The 26,604-nt window shown below is 43.0% G+C and overlaps 2 protein-coding genes across 2 annotated transcripts; one reads left to right on the top strand and one right to left on the bottom strand.

Moving 5' to 3' along the window:
• The first annotated feature begins 848 nt into the window (after window positions 1–848).
• Window positions 849–5,342, top strand: LOC128365740 (cathepsin S-like). Its single transcript, XM_053326304.1, has 7 exons — window positions 849–992; window positions 1,137–1,259; window positions 1,750–1,893; window positions 2,173–2,403; window positions 3,116–3,281; window positions 4,016–4,118; window positions 5,243–5,342. The coding sequence occupies exons 1-7, from the start codon at window positions 855–857 to the stop codon at window positions 5,340–5,342; spliced, it is 1,005 nt and encodes a 334-aa protein (XP_053182279.1). The 5' UTR covers window positions 849–854.
• A 12,192-nt stretch (window positions 5,343–17,534) lies between these two features.
• On the bottom strand, window positions 17,535–25,995 carry onecutl (one cut domain, family member, like). The gene is made up of 2 exons (XM_053326285.1): window positions 24,951–25,995; window positions 17,535–17,845 (listed from the first exon to the last, which is right to left on the bottom strand). Exons 1-2 carry the CDS (start codon window positions 25,993–25,995, stop codon window positions 17,535–17,537), a joined length of 1,356 nt encoding a protein of 451 aa, XP_053182260.1.
• Between the last annotated feature and the right edge of the window lie 609 nt (window positions 25,996–26,604).

Genomic DNA, 26,604 nt, shown 5'->3' with positions numbered 1-26,604 from the left:
GACAGTTTGGTCAGAAACATGCACACCAGTAGCCTGCTGGAGATCATTTTGTAGGGCTCTGACAGTGCTCCCCTTGTTCCTCTGGTCCTGCTGTTGGGTTGATGCCCTTCTACAGCCCTGTCCAGCTCTACTTGTGTCACAGCCAGTCTCCTGGTATCTCCTCCATGCTCTTCAGACTGCGCTGGGAGACACATCAAACCATCTTGCAACTACACATATGGATGTGCCATCCTGGAGGAGCTGGATTGACTATACAACCTGATTGCAGGTACCGCCTCATGCTACCAGCAGTGACATGGACACAAGCAGAACTCATGCTCAGAATTCAAAACTAGAGAAGAATCAGGAAGGATCCATTGCACCTGTTGTAACTTTCATTTAAACCAAAGAAGGTGAAATTGATTCATAATCACTTGTGCTTCCTAAGTGGACAGAATGATATCCCTGAAGTTTTACTGACTTGGTGTTATACTGTGATGCACTGTACACAATTTTATTTTTGTGATTACCAAACTGTGATTGTGTATATTATGTGATTACCAAAGCTTTCTGTTTCCAAAGAGGGGGAATTGTGAAAGACTACGTGACATTTTCTTGATAAATACGAACCAGGTTAAAACTGTGGCAGTGGATTCAACAAAGAAGCGATGATGCGTCTGACTGATCAAGGCAAGTTGAACCTTCTACCTCAATTAATTTACAGTTTTAATACAATCTGATGCTTTTTGTGTTATTTGTTGATGTGTTAGACATTTAAGATGATGAATATGTACTTGGTTAGATATTTAACTTCTTTCGTGGATTTAGACTTTTGAATTTTGGTGAAAAGTCATGTGGTCCATGTTTCTCTGTGTATGTTTACAGGCCTGATGTTGGGGAGCCTGCTCCTTGTCTCACTGTGTGTTGGGGAAGCAGCCATGTTTGACAGCAAACAGCTGGACGACCACTGGGACCTGTGGAAGATTACCCATGGGAAGACGTACCAGGATGAGGTATGTAATAAAAATGCTACTTGCTAAATTGTCAATTTTAATGTTTGTAATTTTTCCCCCCAAAACAATCTGACTGCTTAATTTTTACTTACACAGTATTTGACCCTATGCACTCATTCTGTATGTGTTTGTGTGTGTGTTGAGGTGGAGAATACACACCGCAGGGGATTGTGGGAGAAGAATCTGATGCTCATCACCATGCACAACCTGGAGGCCTCCATGGGGCTTCACTCCTATGAACTGGGCATGAACTTCATGGGAGACATGGTGAGAAACTCTGCTGTTTTATACAGAGATTAAATCAAGTTTTATTAATTGTATTGATATATTACCACCACGTGTATTCATTAATCATTAATGTTTTTAATGATGCTGAAAGGTCAGCCAGATACAGGCAGAAAACATTATGACTAGTTTCAGCTCAAAAGCTTAACATCTTATCATGTGATATGATTCATTTGTGGATTATAGACATCCAAGTGATCACATGTTAAAGTGAAAAAACAAATTTCCAACATGTTAAAAGACAGAAAAACCCTCAAAATTCAGCATAAAAATAAACAAATATATAGTTATTATTTTTTAGTTAGTAGTTATAGTTATTATTATAAACTATGGTTACGTTTATAGATGTTTATAGAGAGCTGAAGTGGAATGAGAACTTGCAGGTCCTTTAAATGTCTTTAAATAATAGTATCAACAAAACAGCAAAAAATCCATTAGGAGAATGAATCCTTTGTTAACAACTTCCTTGTAGACACAAGAGGAGATCCATCAGTTCACTGGCAAGCTCATTCCTCCCACTGACCTCAAGAGGGCACCACTTACTTTTCTGGATGCCGATGTATCAGATACCGTTGACTGGAGAGAGTATGGCTGTGTGACCCGTGTCAAGGATCAGGTAACCCCTACCCCCCACACACACACACACACAGGCACACACACAATTCATCCTGTTCCACTCTTCTTGACTCAGTTTGTTCATAGAAGAAGTCGTCACCAACACCACATCTCACCTTAAGAGTTATTGGAGCCCTTTAACCTCTCTATACAAACTTATCATGAGTTTCTAAATGTGGGAATGTATAAAGTGATGCATAAAGCATTTACAATATCTTCAGCTAAATGCAGCAGCAGATTCATACTGGGAGTGTGATGCATTGTGTCCATGATATTGCAGTCACAACCACACATTTGTGGTTCCTGCTGGGCCTTCACTGCTGTCGGTGCCCTGGAGGGTCAGTTGGCCTTGAAAACAGGGAAGCTGGTAGACCTCAGCCCCCAAAACCTGGTGGACTGTTCAACTCAATACGGCACCCACGGCTGCCACGGTGGCTTCTATACAAATGCCTTCAATTACATCAAGGACCACGGTATCGAGTCTGAGGCTTCATACCCATACAAAGCAGAAGTAAGTAATTGGTTCAATGTTGCTGGTCAACAATGTATCAATCAGTTTAACCCATTAAGCTTGATTTTAGGACAAGTGAGAAACTATGTGAAACTAATTGGATCACTTTGAGCTTTGTTACTGGACAACAAATAACTATGGATCTGTAACTGACAAATGCATTTTGGTACTTGATGCTTCCATGGTGTTTATGACCTCTTCAGCAGAGGTCTGTCATCGGACTGAAAGAAATTAAAACCCTTGTTGCAATGAAGGCGAGTTTCCCTTGGTTGTAAACTCATAACACTTAAAAAGAACAAAAATGTTCTTTAGACACATTTTTATCAAAAAAGGCAACCATAGAGTGAAATGATCCTCCTTTTGCAGTTTACTTCTCTAACTAAACTTGAGTTTGTACTGGATTCCTACTTGTTCCCGCTAAAAATGAGCATTACGTTTTAGCAGAACTCTCACTCTTCACCTCAGTTTTCTGTTTTATTTCTGACCAATTATTAAAGTTCAAATGTTCCAGAAGTTAAAAGATAAATAAATAATTAGACTACATCTACTCTTGCTCTCTAAATAACGTTTTGGGATTTGGGAGTCTGATAGAACAGCAAGCTTCCAAATCAGAAATTAAACAGGGGTCCTGTTGAGGGGGTTTAAACAGCTTTCTTTAATAGCATCCATTTTAAATTCTCTACTATAAAAACAGTTTGTCCTCTTATTTCAGGATGGACAGTGCCACCACAACTCCAACAACAATGTTGCAACATTGATTGATCACACCTGCCTGGCTCCAGGGGACGAGTATAAGATGAAACAGGCCGTCTTCACCATCGGACCCATTGCAGTTGCGATTGACGCAAAACCAGAAGAATTTAAGTTCTACAAGGGTGGTATGTTCACACATCATCATCAGCTGCACAGGCTCTCATCTTTATTTACATCAAGCTGAGGAGTTACAGATCTACATGTTATCATTTTGTTTTTAGAGGAGTGGGAGCAAAAAGTCACAGAAAGAGTTTAACTTTTTAACTAACAGGTTACAATTACATATTATAATCTTTTCTACAGAGGAAAAACAATGACATTACATGTTAATACTATTTACCTACAGTATATGAAATGCTCAAATTGTTAAAACTCTCATGAGAAGGACCGGTGTAATTGTTAAAGTTACAGCTGGATAGGGATTTATTGGCTACAGTATATTGATCCCAGTAATGATATCAATACAAGTTTAGATAAAACATCTGAATCAAAATCAGAATATAGCTAAATTCATACAAAATTGAGTAAGAATTCAAGAAATCTTGGCATAAACATGTCTTTACATGTTTAACTGTGCAATACTCTTGACCGCTGCTTTTATTTTTCTATTTATTTTATTCATATGCAATACTCTCCATGTTATGCTATTATATACTATATATTATTTTATTATATATCTGTTTTTAAAGCAAAAATGGAGTGGCACCTGTAATCTCATTAATATAATATTTATATATGATATGATCCCCTTGACATTTAAATAAAGGCTAAATGTAATATATAATAAGGATAAAGCTTTCTATTCTACTCTCTTCTTAAAAGAAAAAAATACATAAATGTGATGACGATGTCATTTCAGGAGTGTACGATAACCCGATGTGCACACAGGATGTGACCCATGCGGTCGTAGTTGTGGGCTACGGCACAGAGAACGGAAAAGACTACTGGCTGGTGAAGAACAGGTATGAATATACACAGTACACACAATATAAACTCAGTCCATATAGCTTCCCAGCCCTCATGCCCATATGCCCATTGCTTGAACTGGGGAAATTTTGCAGGTCCCACATTTCAGTAACGTGAAGCCCACTTTGGCTGACTGTATGAGCCCCATAAGGGATGTACGTGGGCTAAGCGGGCATGGGTATGAACAGGGCAAACTGTATGGGCCCCATACTGTTTCAGAAACATGGGCCCCACATGTGAAGCCCATGTGGGCTGGCTCAGTGGGCCCTATTTAAGGTCCATTCTGATCCCACTTAGACCCCATATGGGCAAACATATGGGTCTCACCCATTTGGGCCCCACCTGAAACCCAGTCAGAACCCACTTAAAGCCCATATGGACACACACAGGTGTGGACACCATGGAAACTGCAGACAAAACCATTTGGGACCCATATTTGCAGCCCAAATTTAACCCTTCTGGGGCCCACATGGACAAGATAGCTGGGTCCTGTATGTTCCTCACCCCATATGAGCTTTACTACTCTTGGCCCCACCTGAAACCCAGTCAGAACCCACTTAAAGCCCATATGGACAAACACAGGTCCATATGCAGACAAACCCGCTTGGGACCCATATTTGCAGCCCAAATTTAACCCTTCTGGGGCCCACATGGACAAGATAGCTGGGTCCTGTATGTTCCTCGGCCTATATGAGCTTTAGCACTCTGGCTTTGTTGGAGGACAAAGAGAAAGTGAATCACTGAGGTCAGGACAAGAATTATTTTTGTTCAGATTTTGAGTGTTTTGCTGACATGAGTGTCGTGGTGGCATTGATTCTAAATTCTTCAACTACTTGTATTTAAAGCAATGATTAACACAGACTGCAAAGTTGGGCTAAGCCACAAAATGATTTCTGCATAAAAGAGAAGAAGGAATTTAATTTCCCATCAATTATTACATTAAAAACATAACCAGTTCCCAGAATACAATGAAGTTTAATGCATTAAACATATTTCTGTCATGTTCTGCTAGAGAACATCATTATGCATTATGACCCTTTTTTCGATGACTTTGCTGTGTTTATTGATGTAAACTTTGATTTTTCCCTTTACTCATATTCTTTTCTTACTTTTCATCCAGCTGGGGAACTAGTTATGGAGAAGCGGGCTACGTCAAAATGTCACGCAACAAGAACAACCAGTGTGGCATCGCTCTGCACCCCTGCTACCCCATCATGTAGCTGCAGAGGAAACCAGACTGAGTCTATACAAACTTAAGTTTCCTTCCTACTTTTTTGCATTTTCTTTCTTCTTCATGTGATCACTGATACGCTTTATCTTGTGCCTGTATTTCTGAATCTATAATAAAGATGTTATGAAGCATCACCCCCCTTGTTGAGTCTCAGTCACAGTGATACACGACAGGTTTGCATCGATATATCAGTTATGTGATTAGGCCAATGTTGGCATTTCAGTAAATATCAGATCTGTGTTCTGTGCCATTGATGCAGTGGAGGTAAAGATCTTACTGATTTTACTGAAGCAGCATCAGGCTTGTCTGTTGGTAGCTTCAACTGCCATAAAAACTGCCTGAAACAATCCATTGACTCTTTGGAAAATTGGCTTGCTGGTCGATTCAGTCTTTACATGTTACAACAGAATGAACGCCAAAATCAATACATGTGTCTCTGGTAAATATCTCTATCCTGTGCACATGCTGACATGAAAGCATCTTTAAATTACCTGCCTGTATGAAAGTAACATTGTCTTATGTAACCAAAAAATGCCCTTTGGCATGTTTTATTTTTATTCTGTGTTGTTGTTGTTTTATATACAATCTCATCAAACAGTGGGTTGATTTTTTCAGAAGGTCAATATAATTTGTTTAAAAGAAGAGTTTTACATTTTGGTAAATAGCTTTTTATTTTCTTGTGAAAAGTTAGATGAGATGATTGATAGCACTCTTGTAGTATTAAATATAAAACTATAGCCAGCAGCATAAAGACCAGAAACCACTTGTTCAGCTCTGTCCAAATGTCTCAAAATCAGCATATCTAAAGTCTACTAACTATGCATGCTGACCTCATTTATATATATATATATATAATATATTATAATATATTATAATATATATGTATATTATATATATATATTTATTTTAATATATATATATATATATATGCAAAATCCGTGTTATATTAGCAATGTGTGTGTGAAGTGTTGATGTACTGTACTCCGACTTGACAGCAGCAGATCCATGGCGTGTCATTGGACAATAACTGCAGTATCCATGGTAAACAGCAAACAAAGAAAAAAAAGTTAAACCCCAGGAAATTTCGAGTCGTGTCATTGGACAATAACTGCAATGAAGTCATACATGTCGGACCCCGAGCATAGCTGCCCGCTTGGTTTGCCGGAACCGATAACTCAGACAAACAAAAAATGTGCAAGAGGTAAGAGCGGTAACAATTTTTGTTTAATTTGTTGAAAAATTAAGATGTTGTACACAGACAATTAGGTCCTCCCTCGGTGGGGATCGTCTAAATACACGTAATTTCCCTTTGGCCCCCGCCTATTACTCGCAGACTGACAGACAGTACATTCAATCAGGACGAGGCATCATTGTCCAATACCTACCTACCTGTAAGCACCTACCATGTACCCACCTTTTCCGTTGTGAGTCTCTCTAATGCTGTTGTGTTTTCTGATTTGCTGTTGTATTTTGCACTTCAGGGCCACCGTACTTAAGTCTTTGTGGCATATATTCAACGAGGTGCTGGGAAACAATCTTCAGAGATTTTTGTCCATATTGACATTATAGTATCACATAGTTGCTGCAGATTTGTCAGCTGCACATCCATGATATGAATCTCCTGTTCCCAAAGCTGCTCTACTGGATTGACATCTGGTGACTGAGGAGGCCATTTGAGTACAGTGAACTCATTGTCATGTTCAAGAAACCAGTTTGAGATTATTTGAGCATTGTGACATTTTGGTACACTGTGGTCATAAAGGGATGGACATGGTCAGCAACAATACTTATACAATACGCTTTTCCACTACACAGTTCCAGCCAGGCCTGGACTGGGACAAAAATTCGGCCCTGGACTTTTTGGTTCTTTTTTTTCGGCCCACTACAATCCATGCTCAGATACTGTGCCAACTCATGTTGATGTACATTTAAACACACAAGCCCTTAATAACAATAGTATACTGAACAATATCCCTTATATTCTGGAGACTTCAATAGGCTTGACTTAGTTTTAACTGTATAATGTGAAACTGTTGAACGAGCAATAAACCATAAACACTGACTGAAAAAAATATGTAAAGCATCATAGGCTACATATGTGTTATGGTGTTAGATCAATGTCCATCATGAACAAATTAGACCAGAGGTCTTCAACAGGGGGTCCGCGACCCCTAGGGGGTCCGCGGAGGTACTGCAGGGGGGTCGCGAAAGTTTTGGTTGATTAGACATTTTTTTTATATTCCCCCTTGCAATTTTTTCCACAAATTGAAATGTCTTTAAATACACATGAACATGAATCCAACACACTGTAGTGAACAGATAAATGGAGGCAGAAGACGTCTTTCAGTCAGCAGTGCACACATTCAGCGACACACAGGAGCTGTTTCAAGCTGGGCACCGGTTCATTCACAACAACTGTCCCGCCAACGAGGAGGACCCGGCCCCATCGCTGCTGTGCCAATCACGAGGTCGTACCTTGCACATGCTTAAAATAAAAACATGAATATATGAACCTGTGTATTACAGACATTCCAACTCCCCCGGAAGTTCTGGGAGTCTCCCGCATATTGATAGCGGCTCCCTGACGCCCGCAAATGAGACACAATCTCCCGGAATCTGGAGAGAGCAAGAGCGCGCACTAGAAAGTGACTGCGTGCGCATGTGTGTGTTGTGTGACTATAAATGCAGCGCGTGTGAGAGCAAAGCGTCCTTATCAGAGACGTGCACATGATTATAGAGGGGCAGGGGCTCAAAGTCAGAAAAGGGCAACATGTGTGTGCGGAAACGTGCGCCGGATTTTTTGGCATTGTGCTGCAGGCATAATCAACATGAATCAAGTTTAAATACACCTGGTAATATATAATAATAATAAGGTACATTTATGCATGGCACTATAGGACCGGTTTAATATAAAACACCATTTTATACAATATATAAAAGTAAGGGGTCCCCGCGCCATCTCTCTATCAGTTTGGGGGTCCTTGGCCTGGAAAACGTTGAAGACCCCTGAATTAGACTATAGGCACAAAGAAAGGTGCATATTGACACTTACAACACTTTAACTCTGGTGACCTGATTTGGCGGATGTCATTGTAGGTAGAAATTATCAAAAATTGTGAAAGTAGCAGATCTACATGCTCAAACCACATCACATTGCAACATGTGAGTTGTAAGCTTGCACATTTGTAATTGTGTGGCATCCTTTGATGAAAATAGTGGTTAAGTGGTTAATAAAAGCAACTAATCAATTAATCAGGATAGTATATGAATATGGTTATTGTTTTCTAATACTTTAGATAACTAGATTTAGGCCTAGTTGTAACACACCACACTATGCAGAGTTTGCTATTTATTAGGCTATGTCAAGTAAAGTTCATACAGTTAGTAACCATTCTGAACATTTAATGAGTTTTTATCCACACCATGCTGGCAGGCTCACACCTGCTTAAAACTCTATCACCACTTCCACATGGTGGAGAGTCTTCCTCAACCTCCTGCTCCTGCACCACCATGGCAGCGGGAGCCTCACTTGACTCACTGTCCGACACCTGCTGCTGAGAGGGACCCACTCCTGAAGCCGCTCCGGCCACGCTGGTCCCCGCAGCAAACATTTCTGAAATTTTTTTGCTCGTAGCAGCGTCGGTTGCTAGAGCTTTTCTTTTTTTATCTCTTTGTTTTTCCGCTCCGCCTTTTCGCTTTTTAGCCGCATTGTCCATTTTGTTGTAGTAGTAGGCTATGGCTGTGTCTCAATTGCGAGGCTGCATCCTTCGAAGTACGCATTTAGAGGCCGATTACGTCACAACGCCGCGCGAAGGCTGTCCCAATTCGAAGACTCCTTCAAATGCAGCCTTGAAATGCGGCCTTCTTTTCCCTCTTTTTCGAGGATGCACCGCTACCAGTGTTCGAATTACGTGGGAGCCAAGGGGAGCTGAGCTCCCTTTCCCTAAGGCTCCTATGAAAGAGGCAAACTTGATTTTCTGTGTTTTCAATGCGTCATATTATATTACCTTAATGAGCATAATAGCCCTAAATATATCACCATTTAGATATAAATATCGCCAAATAAATAAAACTCGTTTCATATTCCGATCACCATGCATTCACAACTTTGTATTGAACGTGTTTATTATACCGCAACGCATATGGCTGTACTTCACCACCACACCACTATGCGCGCACTGAAACGGAAATTTGGATCTTGCGAATGTCAAGTTCGGACTCCGAAGAAGACTTCTCTCTCTATATATTTTCATACGCATTATTCGCAAAAAAAAAAAATCGTACTGTAGTTGCTTAAACTTTTTCGCCATGCCATTATGTCTCCGTAATGGTAAGAGAAATTCATTACTTTCTTTTTTTAAGTGAACTGTGTGTGTGTGTGTGTGTGTGTGTGTGTGTGTGTGTGCGTGCGTGCGTGCGTGCGTGGAGCATTCGCCGCGATGCTGTGCCTTGATGTGAATGTATAGCATCCGCTGTGATGCTGTGTGGCCTGTTCTGTCTAGCACCGTGGTTCATGTATGTTTTGTCTGGGGCACCAGCCATGGTGCAGTCCTGTTTGTCTGGCATCCGCCGTGGTGCTATATGCTTTATAATGTCATAATGCTCTGTTGTTTGTTCTGTGTATGGAGGTAGGGTACTGGAACGCCATTTATTTTTCGTTCTGCCTGGGCCAAAGATGTAATTTAAAATATGAACCAAGCTGGTATGACATATGAAACTTATTGGTAGCCCTCTTTGGTAAATATTTTTGTGGATGTGTTTGAAAATGTTGAAAAAGTCAGTGCCTCACTAGTGACACACCTCACCGTACATTGTGTGTGTGTGTGTGTGTGTGTGTGTGTGTGTGATATTATCTCCGGCTACGAGCCTGCGTGAACGTGCAGAGGATGTTGAGGGAATGTTGATGATGTTGAGGGATGGCAAGCAAATTGATGACGTCATGAATCACGTACCCCCACTACACAGCCTGAAGCGTATGCACATTTTTTTTTTTTTTTTTTTTAAATAGGGACCCCCTTAGGGTCAAATTTATAATTCGAACCCTGACCGCTACTATCCTTCGCGGCCTCCCAGATGCTCCCAGATCCCAAGATCCTTTGCGCGAGACGTCTTTCTCGTCTTATGGGCGGGAACAGCTGGTGACGCAACCAGGAAATGCCTCGAAGGCTAGACCGTCTCATTTAACAACGGTTGATGCAGCCTTCGGAGGTTCCTCAGAAGGCTGCATCCTTCGAAGGCCGCAAAGGCCGCGTACTTCGAAGGATGCAGCCTCGCAATTGAGACACAGCCTATCTCTCACTATCTCTCATCTGATTGCTTGTCATCAAAGGTGATTGGACGAGGGGGGGTCAAGAACCAGCGTGGGTGGGACTCATGGGCCTCTGTAGCCTATCATAGGGCCACTGGGCCAGGTATTCTTTAGACAGACAAGCCAATGGGCCTCTGCTGTGTCTGCAGGCTGCAGCGGAGCTCTGTGGGCCGGTGCATGTCTCTGCCCCTGGGCCGGGAGAGTAACCATGGCAAGGCGCAGCAAAAACTAATTGAACAAATAAAAAAAATAAAAAAACCAGCCACCGGCCCATTATTGACCGGCCCACCGGGAAAAGTCCCGGTACTCCCTATGGCCAATCCACCCCTGGTTCCAGCACGACTCGACTCACCTCGGCTCGGGTTTCCACTAGGGATAGTACCTGGTACCTGCTACTTTTTTAGTACCTGCTCTGCTGAGGTTCCAAGCGAGCCGAGCCGATACTAAATGTGACGTCGACAGACTGCTGGCCGCTGATTGGTCGGAAGAGTTGTCACTGGAAGAGTCATGAGCCGTCCCACACAAGAATCAAACCCGGCATTTTTAAATACCGGCAACAGTGTTACAACCATACGGCTCAATTTTCTTGCCTTGTGTGTGACAGAAAGCCACATACAGCAACAAGTACACCATCGCCTCAATGTCCTCCATTGTTTATGTGTTTGTGTCGCGTATAAAACAAAGTCACGGCAGTTTCGCAGAGCCGTGCTATAACAACCCCGCCCACGTTGAGTAGGTACTTCTTTGTAATGGAAAAGGACGTTCCTGGACCAAAGCCGCAGCGTGTCGTGCTGCAACTGTGTAGTGGAAAAGCGCCATTAGGTAGGTAAGGGTTAGGGTTAGGTTGTAGCATTTAAACAATGCTCTATTAGTACAAAGGGGCCAAAAGTGTGTCAAGACAATATCCGTCATCACACCATTACACCACCACCAGCCTGACCCATTGGCACAAAGCAGTTTAGGCCAAATTCTGACCCTACCATGTCAATGTCTACCTACCATCAACCGTTCATAGATAGTCTTCTGCAGACCTTGGTTGAGATGGATAGTTATTTGAGTTGCTGTTACCTTTTTATCATCTCAAACCAGTCTGGCCATTCTCCTCTGACCTCTGGCATCAATACAAGGCATTTTTGCCCAGAGAACTGCTATACTCACTGCGTATTTTCTCTTTTTTGGACCATTCTCTGTAAACCCTAGAGATTGGTTGTGTGTGGAAATCCCAGTAGATCAGCAGTTTCTGAAAAAGTCAGACCAGCCTGTCTGGCACCAAGAACTATGCCACATTCAAAGTCACTTAAATCTTCCTTCTTCCCCATTTTGATGCTCGGTTTGAGGTTCAGCAGGTCGCCTCGACCATGTCTACATGTCTAAATGCATTTAGTTACTGCCTTGTGATTAGCTGAATAGATATTTGTGTGTATGAGCAGTTGAACCTAATAAAGTGGCTGGTGAATGTATATTGATGATGTATTACTCTTAGTAAAGAAAATTTTAAATTAAAATAATTTAAGAGAAAAATGCTAAAATTCGCTCTTTCTAGCTGCTGAAATATGTTCTGGTTTCTTTGGTCTTCTATGAATATAGAAGCTGAATATCTTTGGGTTGTGACTGTTGTCATTTTATAGACCAAACAACTACTCAAATAATCAGGAAAACAACTGTCAGATTTATCAATAATGATAATAATCATTAGTTGCAGCCCAAATAGCCCTACTCTATAGAACTGGATTTAAAAAGGTTTCAATATGTTCATATGGCCACAGTGAAGTGCTGAAAGACGCAGATACAAAATATAATGCATATTTTCTACTTAAGACCAACTTTAAGGGGTATATCAGGGGTTCATGAGGTTGATTTCTTGTATTTTGGGATGAATGAAATAAAAGCACAGTTTAAGAATTGGATAATAGCATTTCATAAAAAAGAGTTGTTGGCCTTTTAAAACCCAGAGAGCTGCTCCCCCAACACCACCACCACCACGTATACACCCAAGGTCAGAATAAAGGCAACAGAGCACCATGTTGGGTTACAAATGAGTCATTTTTATTTTTTTAGTGCAACATCACAACAAACAATTTTCACATGAGGTATTCAAAGGGATTTTCTTTAGTTGTTGATACAAAATGTCCCACCATGATTGACGTTTAAAGTGTTGTGTATCTTTTTTTTTTAAGCCTTTGGTTGGTTAGCCACATTCATTAGTAAGTCTAACACATGGACAAGAATGGCACGATAAAGCATGGTGGGTCGAGTCCAAGCTGAGGAAACTCAGACTCAGTCAAATATAATATTTCCCTCAGCTCTTCCTCATTTAAAGCTTTTTGTATGGATTTCATTAATTCCTACTTACAACAGTGGGATCAAACAGTATTTGAACTACACTAAACATTTTTGGAAAAAACAGGGGTGGGAGGGGTGGTTTACAAATATGGAAAAATAGCTTCTGTCTCCTCTGACCTTTTTTTATTTTTGGGATGAGCGCTTGATTTTTGGGCTTTTCTGTTAAAGTAAGTCACATGATTCGAGTTGTCCGGAAAACAAGGAATAGGCAACGTTGATTACAGCAAGATCCTCCTTGCTTGGATTGTCACCTCCTTCTTTTTTGGTCTTGAGAATGATTTTATTTATATACAGAACATGTATCAATGGGACACTAGCATACTGGACTTAAGCTTTGGCTGGACTGGGGCCTCGTTTTGGCTCCTGTAACGGATTGATTCCAGCACATTTGGTTTGGAGTAAAAGGCATGAAGAAGAGACGGATGGACAGACAAGATAGATAGATAGACAGACACCCTGACAGGATGGATTCTTTGGTTAAGGAATATCTTTGCCACACAACATCTCACACAGTTGAGGTAGATGGGTAAAGTCTTCATGTACACACAGGGGAGAGGGTGGAGACAGAAAGGGGATACTGGGGTTTACAGAGTCAAAAGACTTCCATCTGAAGACACTGCCTCATGTCAGTTTCTCAGTTCCAGCTCAACATAACACTGTTTTCTGCAAACATAAATAATCAGCACGCGGAACCCCATTGGTGCTTTTTTTAATCCTCTGAGTGCTACTGTAACTCTGATAGGGAACTGCTAAAACTACCCATGATACATAATGCTTCAGCAGTTACCCATCAATCTTTGGTTGCTTTTTTTTTTTTTTTTTGGTTTAAACATTATCAAAAAAAATATTTTTTTGGTCTTTTTTCTTTTTCTTTTTTACCCTGAAAGTATAAAGAAGCTTTCAGTTCTGCTAATCCATTATTTACGTCCCTCAGAATTGCTCTGCAACAGCCTTGGCAGCCGGGCCTTGTTTCAGGGTCAAGTTACTAGAAAAGCCACTAGGGGGTGCTGTAGGCTAAAATGGCAAAGTGGATCACCTGCAGCAGCAGTCACTCCTCCCTCCTACCTCCCGCCTGCCCTCTGTACAGAGAGGGAAGAGCTTCCCTGCTCAACGCGGAGCAGAAGGTGGCTCAATACAAAAAGCTTTGTCTCCATTTTAGGCTTCCAGTCAGACAGACAAAGAGAAACTTGAAGGTGTCACCTCAGCTTTGATACAATGACAGGAGTGAGCAGGGGTTGGCAGAGGAGCCTCCAAGCTTTTTTATTTTTTTTATTTTTTCCCTCCTGTACAGACTCAACGGCAAACCCCCATCACTGCCCCCCCCACCTTTGCTCTCAGCATGCTTACAATTGTTACTCATTAAAGTTTAATTCAGCTCCATGCCCCACTACTCCAACACCTCCTGTTCCTCAAACAACCCCCCCTCCCACCTCTCTTACACACACTCACACCACTACCACTATCCTCATTCTGGATGATTCAGCCTCCTCTCTGATCTCCCCCCCGCCCCCTTTGAATGCCCCCTAAAGCCCACAGGTCTGGCCGAGAGCGGACCCCAGACCAGATACCCAGAGAGGAGACAGGATGAAAAAAGCCTCCTCTTTGAAGTCCGTGAAAAAGTCGATGGCCTCTTTCATGACCACCCGTCTTTCAAGTGCATGCTGTGAAAGGGGCCCCGGCAGTCCACCCCTTCCAATGTTAAAGACAGAGAGAAAGAGAGAGAAAACGAGAGAAAGAGAGGATAGGAAATGGCCAGGCTAGCCTCACCACTCTTTGGCAGCATTTACACAGGGGTCAGAGAATCAGATCTTGGGTGATTCACTCCTAATTTAAGCATTCAGCACGCAAAATATTGTGCCTGTGCAAGTTGCAGGGGGAACCCTCAGAAGCCTAGAAGACCTTGAATGAAGTCCAAGAAACCCAGAATATCAGAAATGAACCTTAAGGCTCTTAGAAGGCCACAGACAAACCCCATGAACTCCAGAAGCCTTGCAACAAAATCTGAAATTCGTAAAAGATGATAAATGAACCAGAAGACCCTTAGATTTTCAGGGACAAACCCCTACAAGCCTAAGAGGCCTTGCAACAAAATCAACAATCTCTGGAAGATGAGAAACAAACCAGAAGAATCCCGAAAGGCCAGGAAGAAACCCAAAGACCCTGAATGGTCAAGAACAAATCCTAAGGCCTTCAGAGCTCGGGAGTAAAAACCCAAGATCCCCAGAGGACAAGGAACACACCTTAGAAACCCCAAAAACTCCAGGAACGAACCCTTTTGGAACTGAGACAACTGGCAGAAGGGCTTGGCATGTGGAGGACGGTGAGATCACACTGAGTTGGACATAGACTGGAGTGTCTGAACTGCACAGGGGGGGGGGGCAAGTAAGGTATATGTTGGGTGAGGGGGGTGGGAGTGGGTGTGGGAGGGGTCACAACCATGCATTTCCCCAGGCAGACGCACAGTACGCATGTTTGCATGTGACCCTGAAGGACTCGCACTCAATGGGGCCTTCAGTTGGCGCTTTAAGTGGGTCCGCAGATACTTTACACACTCCGCCAGATGGCATTGGTCTGGACACAACTTTACAAGCAACCTGTGAACCTTTGGGATGCCACATCATCCTCATCCTCATCATCATCATCAGTGTTATTATTATTGTTATTATTCATAGTATTATTCATTATTAATATTATCACAACATTCAAACAAGCTTTGGCCTTGGCGTTAAGAGCTGACCACAGAGACATTTGCAAGAGTAAAGAAATCCCCATTATTCTACAAAAAATAAAAACAAAAACAAAGGCCAGGCCTTAAAGATAGAGAGAGATACTGTACGTAACATCACTGGGTGGGTCGGGCTGGATCGGGTCGGGATCGGGTTGGGATCAGGGACAGGTTTTAGGGACTCAGGCCGTACATTCAGGGAGGCAATGTTAATCTTTGGTATTACGATGGGATTCTACAGCTAAAAGTGCCCATCAGAAAAAGTCTTCAGTTTCACACAGACATACAGAGCATTGTTAAATAAATACTTACAGTATATAGATAGCATAAATAAATAACCAAATAAATAGAGATAGGAAAGAAAAATGGAAAACAATAAATACACAAATGCAGTAATAAATACGTTGATCAGATCAGCAATTGCATTTGAAACGTTCTTGCTTCGATTTAACTATTGGCTATAAGGAGGCATGTTAAAGCCGTTCCTTTGTGGACCAAAAAAATGACCTTGTACGTCAGCAGGGCTGAAACAAACTGCCCCGCACTTCCAACGTGTTTCTATAAATAGAGCGATGTGCTTGAAATCTGTACAAAAAGGGTTGAAAGAATCACATTCCTCCATTTTCTAGACATCTGTAAAAAAAAGATTTCGTATTGGAGCAGAGGTGTGTACAGTTGTTTGGAAATGAGTGGAAAAAAATACTGCAATGTCACTATACATTGTGTCAGGTGTACCTCTTCCCTCTGGAGCCTTTGTGTTCAAAGTTAGTTTCTCCTTTTTTCCTCTTTTTTTTTTTTTTTTGGCTTGAATTGGAGTCAAAAAAAATGGCTGTGGAGCTTTCGTTTGGAAGCTCAGTGAGAGTCTTAAAGCTAGACGGTTGCACCAATAAAATCTGTTTCTACGTCCTACTTGTGTTTATTGATTCTGGTCCTGGTGTATGGCGAGATGCGGCTGCGGTTCCCCCTTGAAAACTCTGATTCATTCAAGGCAGGACCATCTTCACAAAAATAAAAAATAAAAAAACAGGAAAAGCTCCTGTTGATGGTAAATGATTGACAACTGGGAGACGCTACAGAGCCCTCCTGATAATTCCAGGCTCCGAACTTAGAACACTGCCATACAATCCTGGGAACCATCACCATGGAAACACATGCTAAGAAAAGGGAATTAGGCTCTTCACCCCCCAAAAAAAAGAAGAAGAAAAAAAAGGAAAGTAAAAAAGATGCCTCTTCTTCCTCTTTCACAATGATTCTTGAGGAAAAACAGGGCCATAAGAACATTGGGTGAGGATTAAACGTCTTTGGATGATGGTGAACACTTTTGATTAAGAAGTTACACAATGGAGCTCTCCATATGTGAGCAAAACGGCACCTCTTGATTCTTCACGTTTTGGAGAGATGACTATAGATTTGAAGGTACACCAAAATATGCTTCCTCCTGATTTGTAATACCCTCATTCTCTCTAATCTACATAATCAAAATAATGCAATGAGATGGTGTCTATGTAAGGGTGTGACTCTTCTTTGAGTCAAATCATCTTCGCACCCTTGACTATACAAGCAGGACCTCACATCCTGCGATCATATCACTCTGGGTATCGCCCCCCTTCCATTTCAAGGGAGCAATCAACTTTGGTTTGGAAAATGCTTCATCTTCATAAAATCATCTATAACAGCTGGCTCCGTCGCTCCTTCTGATAACGAGGAGGACATTTATTACGGCTGATCTCTGCCTAGACCAGTCTATGTGCCCCCTTGCTCCCTCGGCACCCTTCTCCCCACGGCACCTCCTCGTCGGTCCGTCATCACGCCGTGCTGCAGGACACTGCGGAGGAGGAAACGCTGGAGCCCGAGGAACCCGTGGAGGAGGGACGACCCTCATCTGCCCACTTATTGAGGTTGCGTCGGCGGGCGTTCATGAAGAAGTTGCTGACAGTGGAGAGCTCCAGGCCCAGCTGCTGGGAGATGGTGATCTGCAGCTCTTTGGTCGGGCGATGGTTCTCCCTGAAGATGGCCAATAGGGTGCGCCGCTGCAGGTCTGTGAACACCAGCCTGGTGCGCTTCGGGCCCTGGTTGCGCTCCAGCTTGCTCTGCTCCTGCTCCTTCCGCTTGCAGGCTGCAGGCAGATGGATAAAAGATAAATTAAAAAAAAGGAAAGGGGAAACAGGTTAGCTAACAGACTGGCTGGCTAACTAGGACAAATGGATTAGGCTGAGGGAAAGTGGATTTGTTGAAAGAAAACAGATTAGCTAAGCAACTTTGATTAGTTAAAAGAGATGAATCAGCAACTTGTTTCATTGTGCAGTAAAGGAATCAAGATGTTCAGCCCATCACATCTTATTGCCAGTGAGCTGTTGTAGACTGTTGGGATAAAGCAGATAGGTACATCCAGGCCAAAGCTCTTAAATGATCCTCATGGTTTTCATTACGCTCTTCATTGCTCTTTTGGAAAACATCTTTTTTTTTTTTTTTTTTTTACATGTATCTGGCCTGAAGACAAAGTGCAAAACGGGGTGTCGTCATGTATTGATAATGGCTCTATTCTCCAAAAAATGAATCACATTCAAGCTCATAAACAGTTACAGAGTAAAATTCTCGTTTTCCAAAAAAGAACAATGAACATAATTAATCATTTTCAGCCAAAATCCTTCAACCTCAGCATTTCTTTCTTTTTGCTACGATTACTGCATTTTAACAATACTCCTGCAACTCATTTGTCTGCGGTAGTTAAATCCATTACGGCGCTGTACGGCCTGTTTTACATTTTAAACTGCAATCTACATTCAAATGAGAAAATAACACTGCATGATATTAAAGGCTAAAGCAAACAGCAAACTCCAGAAACACTAAAGAATCATTCGAGTATATATTTAGTATGATATGCTGAATAAACAAAATTATGCATTGGATTTTCTTACATTTTATAACTGAGTTTAGTCTACTTTAATTCTTCGTTTTTTCTGCTGTGGTCCTCAGAGAATTAAATGTCTTGCTGAATTAACTCAGTGTAAAAGTTGGCTGTATTCAAACTTTTAAAGCAGTCAAAGAGGTGATGAAGTCTTCTGGTAATCTGTTCTTTTAAAGTCTGTCTAGTTTACAGCAAGCCAAAATAAAAAAAATAAAAAAATAAACTCAGGGTCTGGGTTAAACACCACTGCAGCTGCGGCAGCTCGCCCAATTATATAATCAATATTTCCTCACAAAAAGTCTGAAATTTAAAATGAATAAATAAATACAATACCAAAAAAAAAGAGGCAGTTTTGTTCAGTGAAGAAGAAAAATAGCCTGATGTGTGTGGGCTGAGCTCAGATCCATTTTGAGAATCAGACGAGCATTTTGAATTCAGGCTGCATATTCCTCTGCATATCTACTGCTGAACCTTTCACCTCTAACACGCTGTAATTCTGTATTTACAGGAAACACAACACCAACCTCTGCCTTTGTGTACCGAGCCAAACTTCCCTCCCCTTCCTCCCCCCTTCCTCTCTCTCTCTCTCTTTCTCTGTCCATCTCCCTCCACTTCCTCTCTTTCCCTTTCCCTTAGTAGACACTTCAACATCATTAGTTTCTCATAAAAGTCATTTACATGTGGCGGCAGTGAGTGAGTAATAATCACTTTAGGGGGAACTAATTTATTTTCTATTAAAGGCGGGTTACGTCAGGGGTGAGTGAAACAAGCAGAGTCGGCATTGCCCATGGTGTTTAGAAGCCTTAAGTGGACTAAAACATATTTGGGGGGAGTCGTGCAATTACCTAAATGCACACTTTTAAGAGGTTTCAATCAGCACTGTGTGGTTGAGTGACTGTTTTGCTGATGGTATCGCGTTTCTAAGTGTAAGCACTGGTGTACGTGCACATAACACAACAAGGCACACAGACGCACACAAACACACACGTACACTAAGGGAGGACCAATGGATTAGTGCCGATACTGGACTTTTATTAAATGCTGAATTGGAAGTCGGGAAACTGGAAACTAAGGTGTATTTTCTTTCTTTTTTTTCTTTATTTTGCGTTTCTGGGAATTGATTCTTGAGTTTCTATAATGTTCTTGGTAAAATATTATACTCTTTTTTTTGTTGTCTCATCCAAATCTTTCAGGTCCTCTATTTAGCTCACTGTCTTCTCATCAGTCTAAAGTTTGTGGTTGTGCTTCTTGTCCTGTTTGTTCTCATCCAGGTTGTGTTACTTGGTAATGGCTTTTATTGGTTTGCACTTTTTCTACACTTACTTTGTGTCCACCTTTTTTTCTGGGGGGGGGGGGGTTATATTTAGGTATGCATTTATGTTATATTGTAATTGTAATTGTAATTGGTTGTATTTATTTTAACATGGACCCCAGGAAGAGTAGCTCTTGCCTGGGTAACAGCTAATGGGGATCCAAATAAACTAAACTAAACTAAACTAAAAAAGAATAAATATATATATACTTATTATCAGGTGTTATTTATATATGCCTGTGGTAGTCTGAATGCTGTTTTACAGGCTTTATCCCCACTTACAGGAATACAAATGAAAACAATCAAATCTAGAGACACGTGTTATAAAAAATCTTATATTTTCTAAATTTGAGTCCTAAATGTTTTATTATCTCACAAGAGCTGGAGATATTTGCCACCCATTTTTCCAGAGATTTACATCTGCGTTTTGAATCAGGCTCTTCACAGTTCTAAAATCAAGAAAAGTATCAATAAAGACCCTTGAAACAAGCCGTTTTCTAGTACAAACTGGATTAAATAATCTTGCTTCACTGGCAGATTTCTTCACCTGTTTTAAGAAAACGAGGTTTGTGGAGCTCTATTATTGACAAAATGACTTGATTAGATGGAGATATCAGCTAGGTATAACCTTGAAATCTCATATTTCAAACCTTAACACGCACAGACACAATCAAACACACACATGCTGCAAACATACATTAGAGAAAGCACAGAGGCTGCTTTTCTGGTGTGAATCTGCGTTGACACGTTCAATTGATTGGCTTACATGTTCCCATTGAGAAACATCTCACACAGCGAGCTTCTGCTGCTGATGTTTACTGTATGACCGGCTCTTCACTTCTCAGACTCACAGCGGCAAATTTCTCTCATTAGCAGAGCGCTTGAGAAAGAAGTGTGACCTCACTGCCGTCTTTTCCACACGAGTGCCATCACAACAGCGGCATCAGAGCTGTGTGCGAGCGTGGGCTTTGATTGCTCTGACATCCAGCTGACTTTCTGAAACTTAAGTACTCAACTGGACATGAATAAATCTCGGGAATGTGAATTCCCCCCCGTGCGTTCTCCTCTACAATCATTATCTGAAGGAAATGTTTTGACTCGGGGATGCACTCTTGTCAACTTGAGATTACAGGGGCCTGTTAGCTTTTAGGCATCCAGAGCTCGTTTGCATTTCTGAGAGTTATCGAGCGACGTCTCATTAAAACCTGAACAGGCCGAGATGTCAGAAGCATGTCAATATCACTACAAGTGAAATATTTTTTCTCCAAATGTTACATTTTTCAAGGGTGTTATACCATGCCCACCATCAATATTTCTGGGTTGGGGGTTGGGTGTTGGGCTGCAGCTATAGACGGTATATACAGCAGTGCACTCTCAGCTCATGTAGTAATGAAAGGAATGACATGATAGTGCTGGCTAGCTTGCTTGTAGTGTGGATTTATGGCTTGTTGGAGGAGTCGGGGTGTCCTGCCGCTCTCCTCCTCCTCGCCTCCCATCCCATCCTCGGCTCTCTCCCTCACTGACGATCATAACGCCGACCATTAAGTAAATGCTTCCTTATGCTGTAATCATGTGTAAAAGGCTCACAATTACCATGCTATAAATCCCCGGCACTGGGGCTACTCCTGCAGACATAAATATTCCCCTATAGGCTTCTTATGATCGTGGGAACAGCCCCTAATCATGATGTATGCCCCTGTCTCGTGTTGCTGAAACGTGATCGAAAACCCTTTCCCTACCCCCCGGCGTCTCAACCTACACCCCCCCTCCCAGCCAGAATCCCCCCCCCCTCCTGCCCCCCCCCTCCCCCCCGCCCTCCCTGTCCTCTCCCTCAATCCCCCCCTCCAGCCCCAGCCCACCCCCTGCTGATTTCTTGGGCCAGGGGCTGATAGAAATTATTGATTAAATCTGTGCAGCTCAGACTCCTCGACCCACAGAGGCTGGTTAACCCCTTCAGCGCCAGAGTGGGGGGAGCTGCAAGAGCCAGATAAAAAAAAACAAAACAACAAAAAAAACCAACCCTGTTTGTTTGGCGTTGCGCAGCTAAGGCCACGTCGGCCTGTTTGCGATTCCTGATATGCAAATGGAATCGGCTTTGACCTTTGAGCCTCGCCAGGCGAATGTGAACAGTACGCAGCGAGAGGTGGACCTGGCTTTGTGGCTTTCATTACCGTGGGGGTGGTGCAGGCACTGGAGCCGACACGTAAACCGCATTGACCTTTCTTATTCATTTAGACCTTTAGTCAAGGGCTTCGGCCATCATCTTTAAAGTTATAGTCTCTGATCCCCCCCCCCTCTCTCCCTCCACACACACACACACACACACACACACACACACACACACTCTGACTTTAAGTGTCAGAGCATGGCTGTGTGGTCTTTATCCTGCCTTCTTCTCTGGCTAAATCCTGATTGCCTCCTCCACAGCCTGAGGTTGGACTGGAGATGCATCTCATATACCTCGAAGTAATCCATAAAGCATACACACACACACACACACACACACACACACACACACACACACAAACAAGATACTGCGGATAAATCCAAGGGATCACCTCCTCCGTGTTTAGCAAAATGTCTGCAGAAAGACAATTATTTGAAAAGACAAAATGGCAGAAAGTATGTTCCATAAGCATCACGCCTCACAGAGAGCTCTGCAGTGCTCCATAGCAGAGGCATAGTTATGGAAATAACACAGTGCTGCTGGCTGACACTGAAGGGCCTTCTATGTATTTAAGCGAGTGCTGCATTAAGGAGGATCATCTTAAAACTTGAGGCGTGAAGCAGAGAGCACTTGAGCTATCTTCAGACTGGGGAGCACAGGGCACCGCGCATTCTAATTCCAGTCTCGATTTGCCGATGCGGCCGAGGTGTGTGTGGGCAAGGCGTGCTGCTCTTTCCCATGGAAATCAATAGAGGCTTGTAATTAAACAAAAGGGGGTTGGCCAGGGGGGAAAAAAAACAACAACCCCCTTCGGAAAGTAGGTTATGTAGAAAAGTGCCGAGCTGTCCAAATTGTGGCTTTGCCAAGAACTAAATATGCAATTTCAGACTGTGTGGGAGCAGAGAGAGAGAGAGAGAGAGAGAGGAGCATCGTCAAACATTAGCACACTTCTCTGTGTAGGGACTTTAATTTTTTATGAGTCTGATTGATCGGCTGCTCGGACTTCTGGAGCACTGACTCGTTAAAATAATGTTTGTGTTTGTAAAAGATGAAGAAACAAGGATGCTGCAAATAAAGAGAGAATGATTGATGACTGGAAATCTGCTCAGAGGAACAAAGGGCTGTTTTATCCTGAGGAAGATTAGGTTTTTGTGTGACAGGAAGCAGCGTTTTGCATACAAAGCATTCACACGTTGCAGGATTGCATTCATCACACAACATTTCTGTCAAATTACAGAACAAAACCCACAGATAACTCATCTTTAGATAAGAGGTTTTGGGTGTGATTGCTGTAACGTTTTGCTGAATGGAGGATGTACACATGTGCTCTCAGAGCCAAACAATCAAAGATCAATAATTGTGAAGGGATTGCAAGAGTGCACAATCATTACCTATGAACCCTATTGTGTTGTTGGGCTTAATCAGTTGAGCTGCTGACAGAGAGCGAAAAGCAGTGATCAACTGGGCAGACTCACACACACGTACTGCTCACAGACCCCCGCAGTGAGAAGACCACTTGCAAATACACACACACACACACACACACACACACTCACACACACACATTTATGCTTGTCTCATATTACTGTGTTCACTTGGATCTCTTTCTGTGCTCCGTGTATCAGATGGGTCCTCGGTCCCTGTGGAGGGACAACACTGTAACACGGCACTGTACAGCGTGCTGTCGTGTCTTCAATCCACATCCCCAAAGAATATTAAATGTCAAGCAGCAGATTACATCGTGCCTTTCAAAAAAAAAAAAAATCTTTACCCCCTGAAATCTGTATGAATACAACTATGACTGCAGCTGCTGCTTATTTATCCAATTAAATATAGTCTAGAAAATGTAAAACAAAAGTCAAATGCTCATCAGAACTTCCCACACTCTAATGTGACACCTTAAAATTGCTAATTTAGTCTTACCAACAGTACATGAACCCAAATGTATTAAAGCAGAGAAAAGCAGCAAATCCTCACATGTGAGAAGCTGAAATCAGTACACGATGATCAATGCACTAAATACACACGTGTCTCTACTTGAGCAATAATCTTTTCTTTTTTTCTCCCTCTCTCTCCTTCCACAAACGAAGAATCTCACAAACCTACAAGGTACTGCGTCTGAGCAGGACGACATTTGTATTTAGCCTCGCAGTAATTGCCTCGGTGACGACGTTGATAAAAGACGTCTGGCAAAAGCTCAAGTCTAATTTGCATCAGCTACCTTGCCAACTCAACTTCAGCCGTGCGCTGAGCAGATATAAATCACTGCTCGAATTAATCAATCGCTCCAGAATGGCATATCTGCACAAATTATTTTGTGGGCTCAAAAGCGATTAAATTGCCAACCGCTGCTCACGCTGATCTTCATGGTTCATTTAAGAGGAGGGCAAATGTCTGTGGCTTTTTTATTGTAGCTACTGTACAAATCAATAAGAGCTGTTTGGGAGCAAAGTAAACAAAGGAACGGCACATATGGCACCCTTTCTTGCTCAAACTGTCCTCAATGTGCTGCTAAGTTCTTATTATCCAGGCTGTTGAGACAATGGACAAACCAGAGGTACATTCGGTGGTGTGAAGAAGGGAAACATCAGTATGATGCTGTTGCTTTTCCTCATGCTTCAACCTGAGCTGCATACTGATTGTTGGAGAGGAGAATTTTTTTGGAAGACATGGAGAAAGAAGAAGGTGTTTGGGGAAAACAAGGAGAGAGAGTGTCTGTTTGTTGTTGTGGTTTTTGTGGGAGCATGAGTGTGGATGTACATACAGTATATATATATATGTGTGTGTGTGTGTGTGTGTGTGTGAGGCAGATAGAGAGCAAAGCGAGATCTTACCCTCCAGCCGGAGTGAGGCCATTCTTTGAAACTCGGGCTCCTGCAGCCAGCGAGACATCCTCTTAAAGGTCTCGCGGCCAGACTTGAGCTTGCCCCAGGGCTTGGGGTTCCTCAGGAGGTCAGACAGTGTGCCCTGTGACCTACACAGAACCCTCTCAGCGAAGATGGCCTGGGGGATGCTGTATCTCTTCAGCTCGGTGATGATCCTCTGGGCCACATCCCTGGTGTTGATCTCCTCGCCCGCACCGCCTCCGCCGCCCTGCGAGCCCGCCAGCATGCCCTCTCCGGGCGAGGACGAGGCGGATGAGGAGGAGTGCAGGTGCTCGCCCATCTTGGAGGCCTGCTGGCTCGGGTGATGGTGGGGCTGGTAGTGCTGGCTGTAGATGTGAGGGTGGTGGCCCGAGGCATGCTGATGGGCCTCCATTTTGTTGAGCTGATGCCCCATCGACACATCGCCTCCTCCTAGGCCCGGTGGTGACATCTCACGGCCAAAATCTGATGTCCGGCAGAAAATGTTCCCTCCGTGGACGTCATACCCGCCGTGGAGCATCTGACCGGCGTTGCTGTTGGGGCTGTTGCCTAGGCTGCCATAGCCGTGCATGGTAGAGCCCAGGCCTGAACCTGTGGAGGGGGGCGACAGACTTTGGGACATGGCCAGGTCCTTGCTGTAGGGGTTGTAGAAGTTGGTGCTGAGGCCTCGGTCCTCACGCATGAGGGTAAAGCTGCCGATGACATTGCTGACCGGCAGGCATGGGTGGTGATGGTGGTGGTGGTGGAACTTGTCATCAAACGGCTGCAGGGGTGTCAGGGTGGTGTAAGTGCTGCCGCTGCTGGACGGGGAATCGCCGCTGTAGCCCAACGCTGACATGGAGTGGTCGAAGCCCGGCGGACGAGGCTCGTGCTCCAGAGACATGGAGGGGCCCCCGAGGGAAGGCCTAGGGAAAGCAGCTGAAAGGTCCCGAGAGTGCAGCATGGCCCTGCCGTCCTGGCCGTGAGCCAACTCTGAGTGGCTGTGGAGGGACATCTCCCCTAGACTCCCATCCATCTTCAATTTCAGCAAATAAATGAGTATTTCTTGCCCCTGTGTGTTGTTGCTCTCCTCTTGTTATTGTTGTTCAACAGCCGGGTTAACAGTCTGGAAGGTCTCTTGTTACACCAGACTATGGATTTATTGATTTGTGAATTAATTGATTTCCGGGCTTATGGGGTGTCTAATTAATTATCTGATAACGTTAAGTACTGTCTTCAAACTCCCTCAAACTCCAGGAAAACGAGTTTGCAACCGCATCAGGAGCTTTAACTGTGATTTTTATTCTCACTTGAGCATCAGCACTCTTGCTGTCTCTTGTCTCTTTGGGTGCTCAGCTGTGTTCCTGGGCAGAAGCCTCTTGCTTTTGTGCCTGCGTGAGACAAGACAAGCTGCTGTTACTCCCGCTTCGTTTAAACTTTCATCGTTACAAAACAAGCAACAAAAAAACCCCCAACTATTCATCTCCTCAAGTCTTAACCGCTAATTTACACCAATCATACGCCAACTAACAACGATTGATGCGTTTGAGTAACCCCCCCCCCCCCCCCCCCCATCAACACACCGATATCAGTGTTTTAATCACTTCAACCCCCCCAAATCTCATCTTGGTATATATTGACATAT

Source organism: Scomber japonicus, chromosome 10 (assembly GCF_027409825.1).
Source record: "Scomber japonicus isolate fScoJap1 chromosome 10, fScoJap1.pri, whole genome shotgun sequence".
Lineage (NCBI taxonomy): Eukaryota > Metazoa > Chordata > Actinopteri > Scombriformes > Scombridae > Scomber > Scomber japonicus.
Note: the sequence above shows the minus strand (reverse complement) of the source record. Positions and strands in the feature narration are given on the sequence as shown.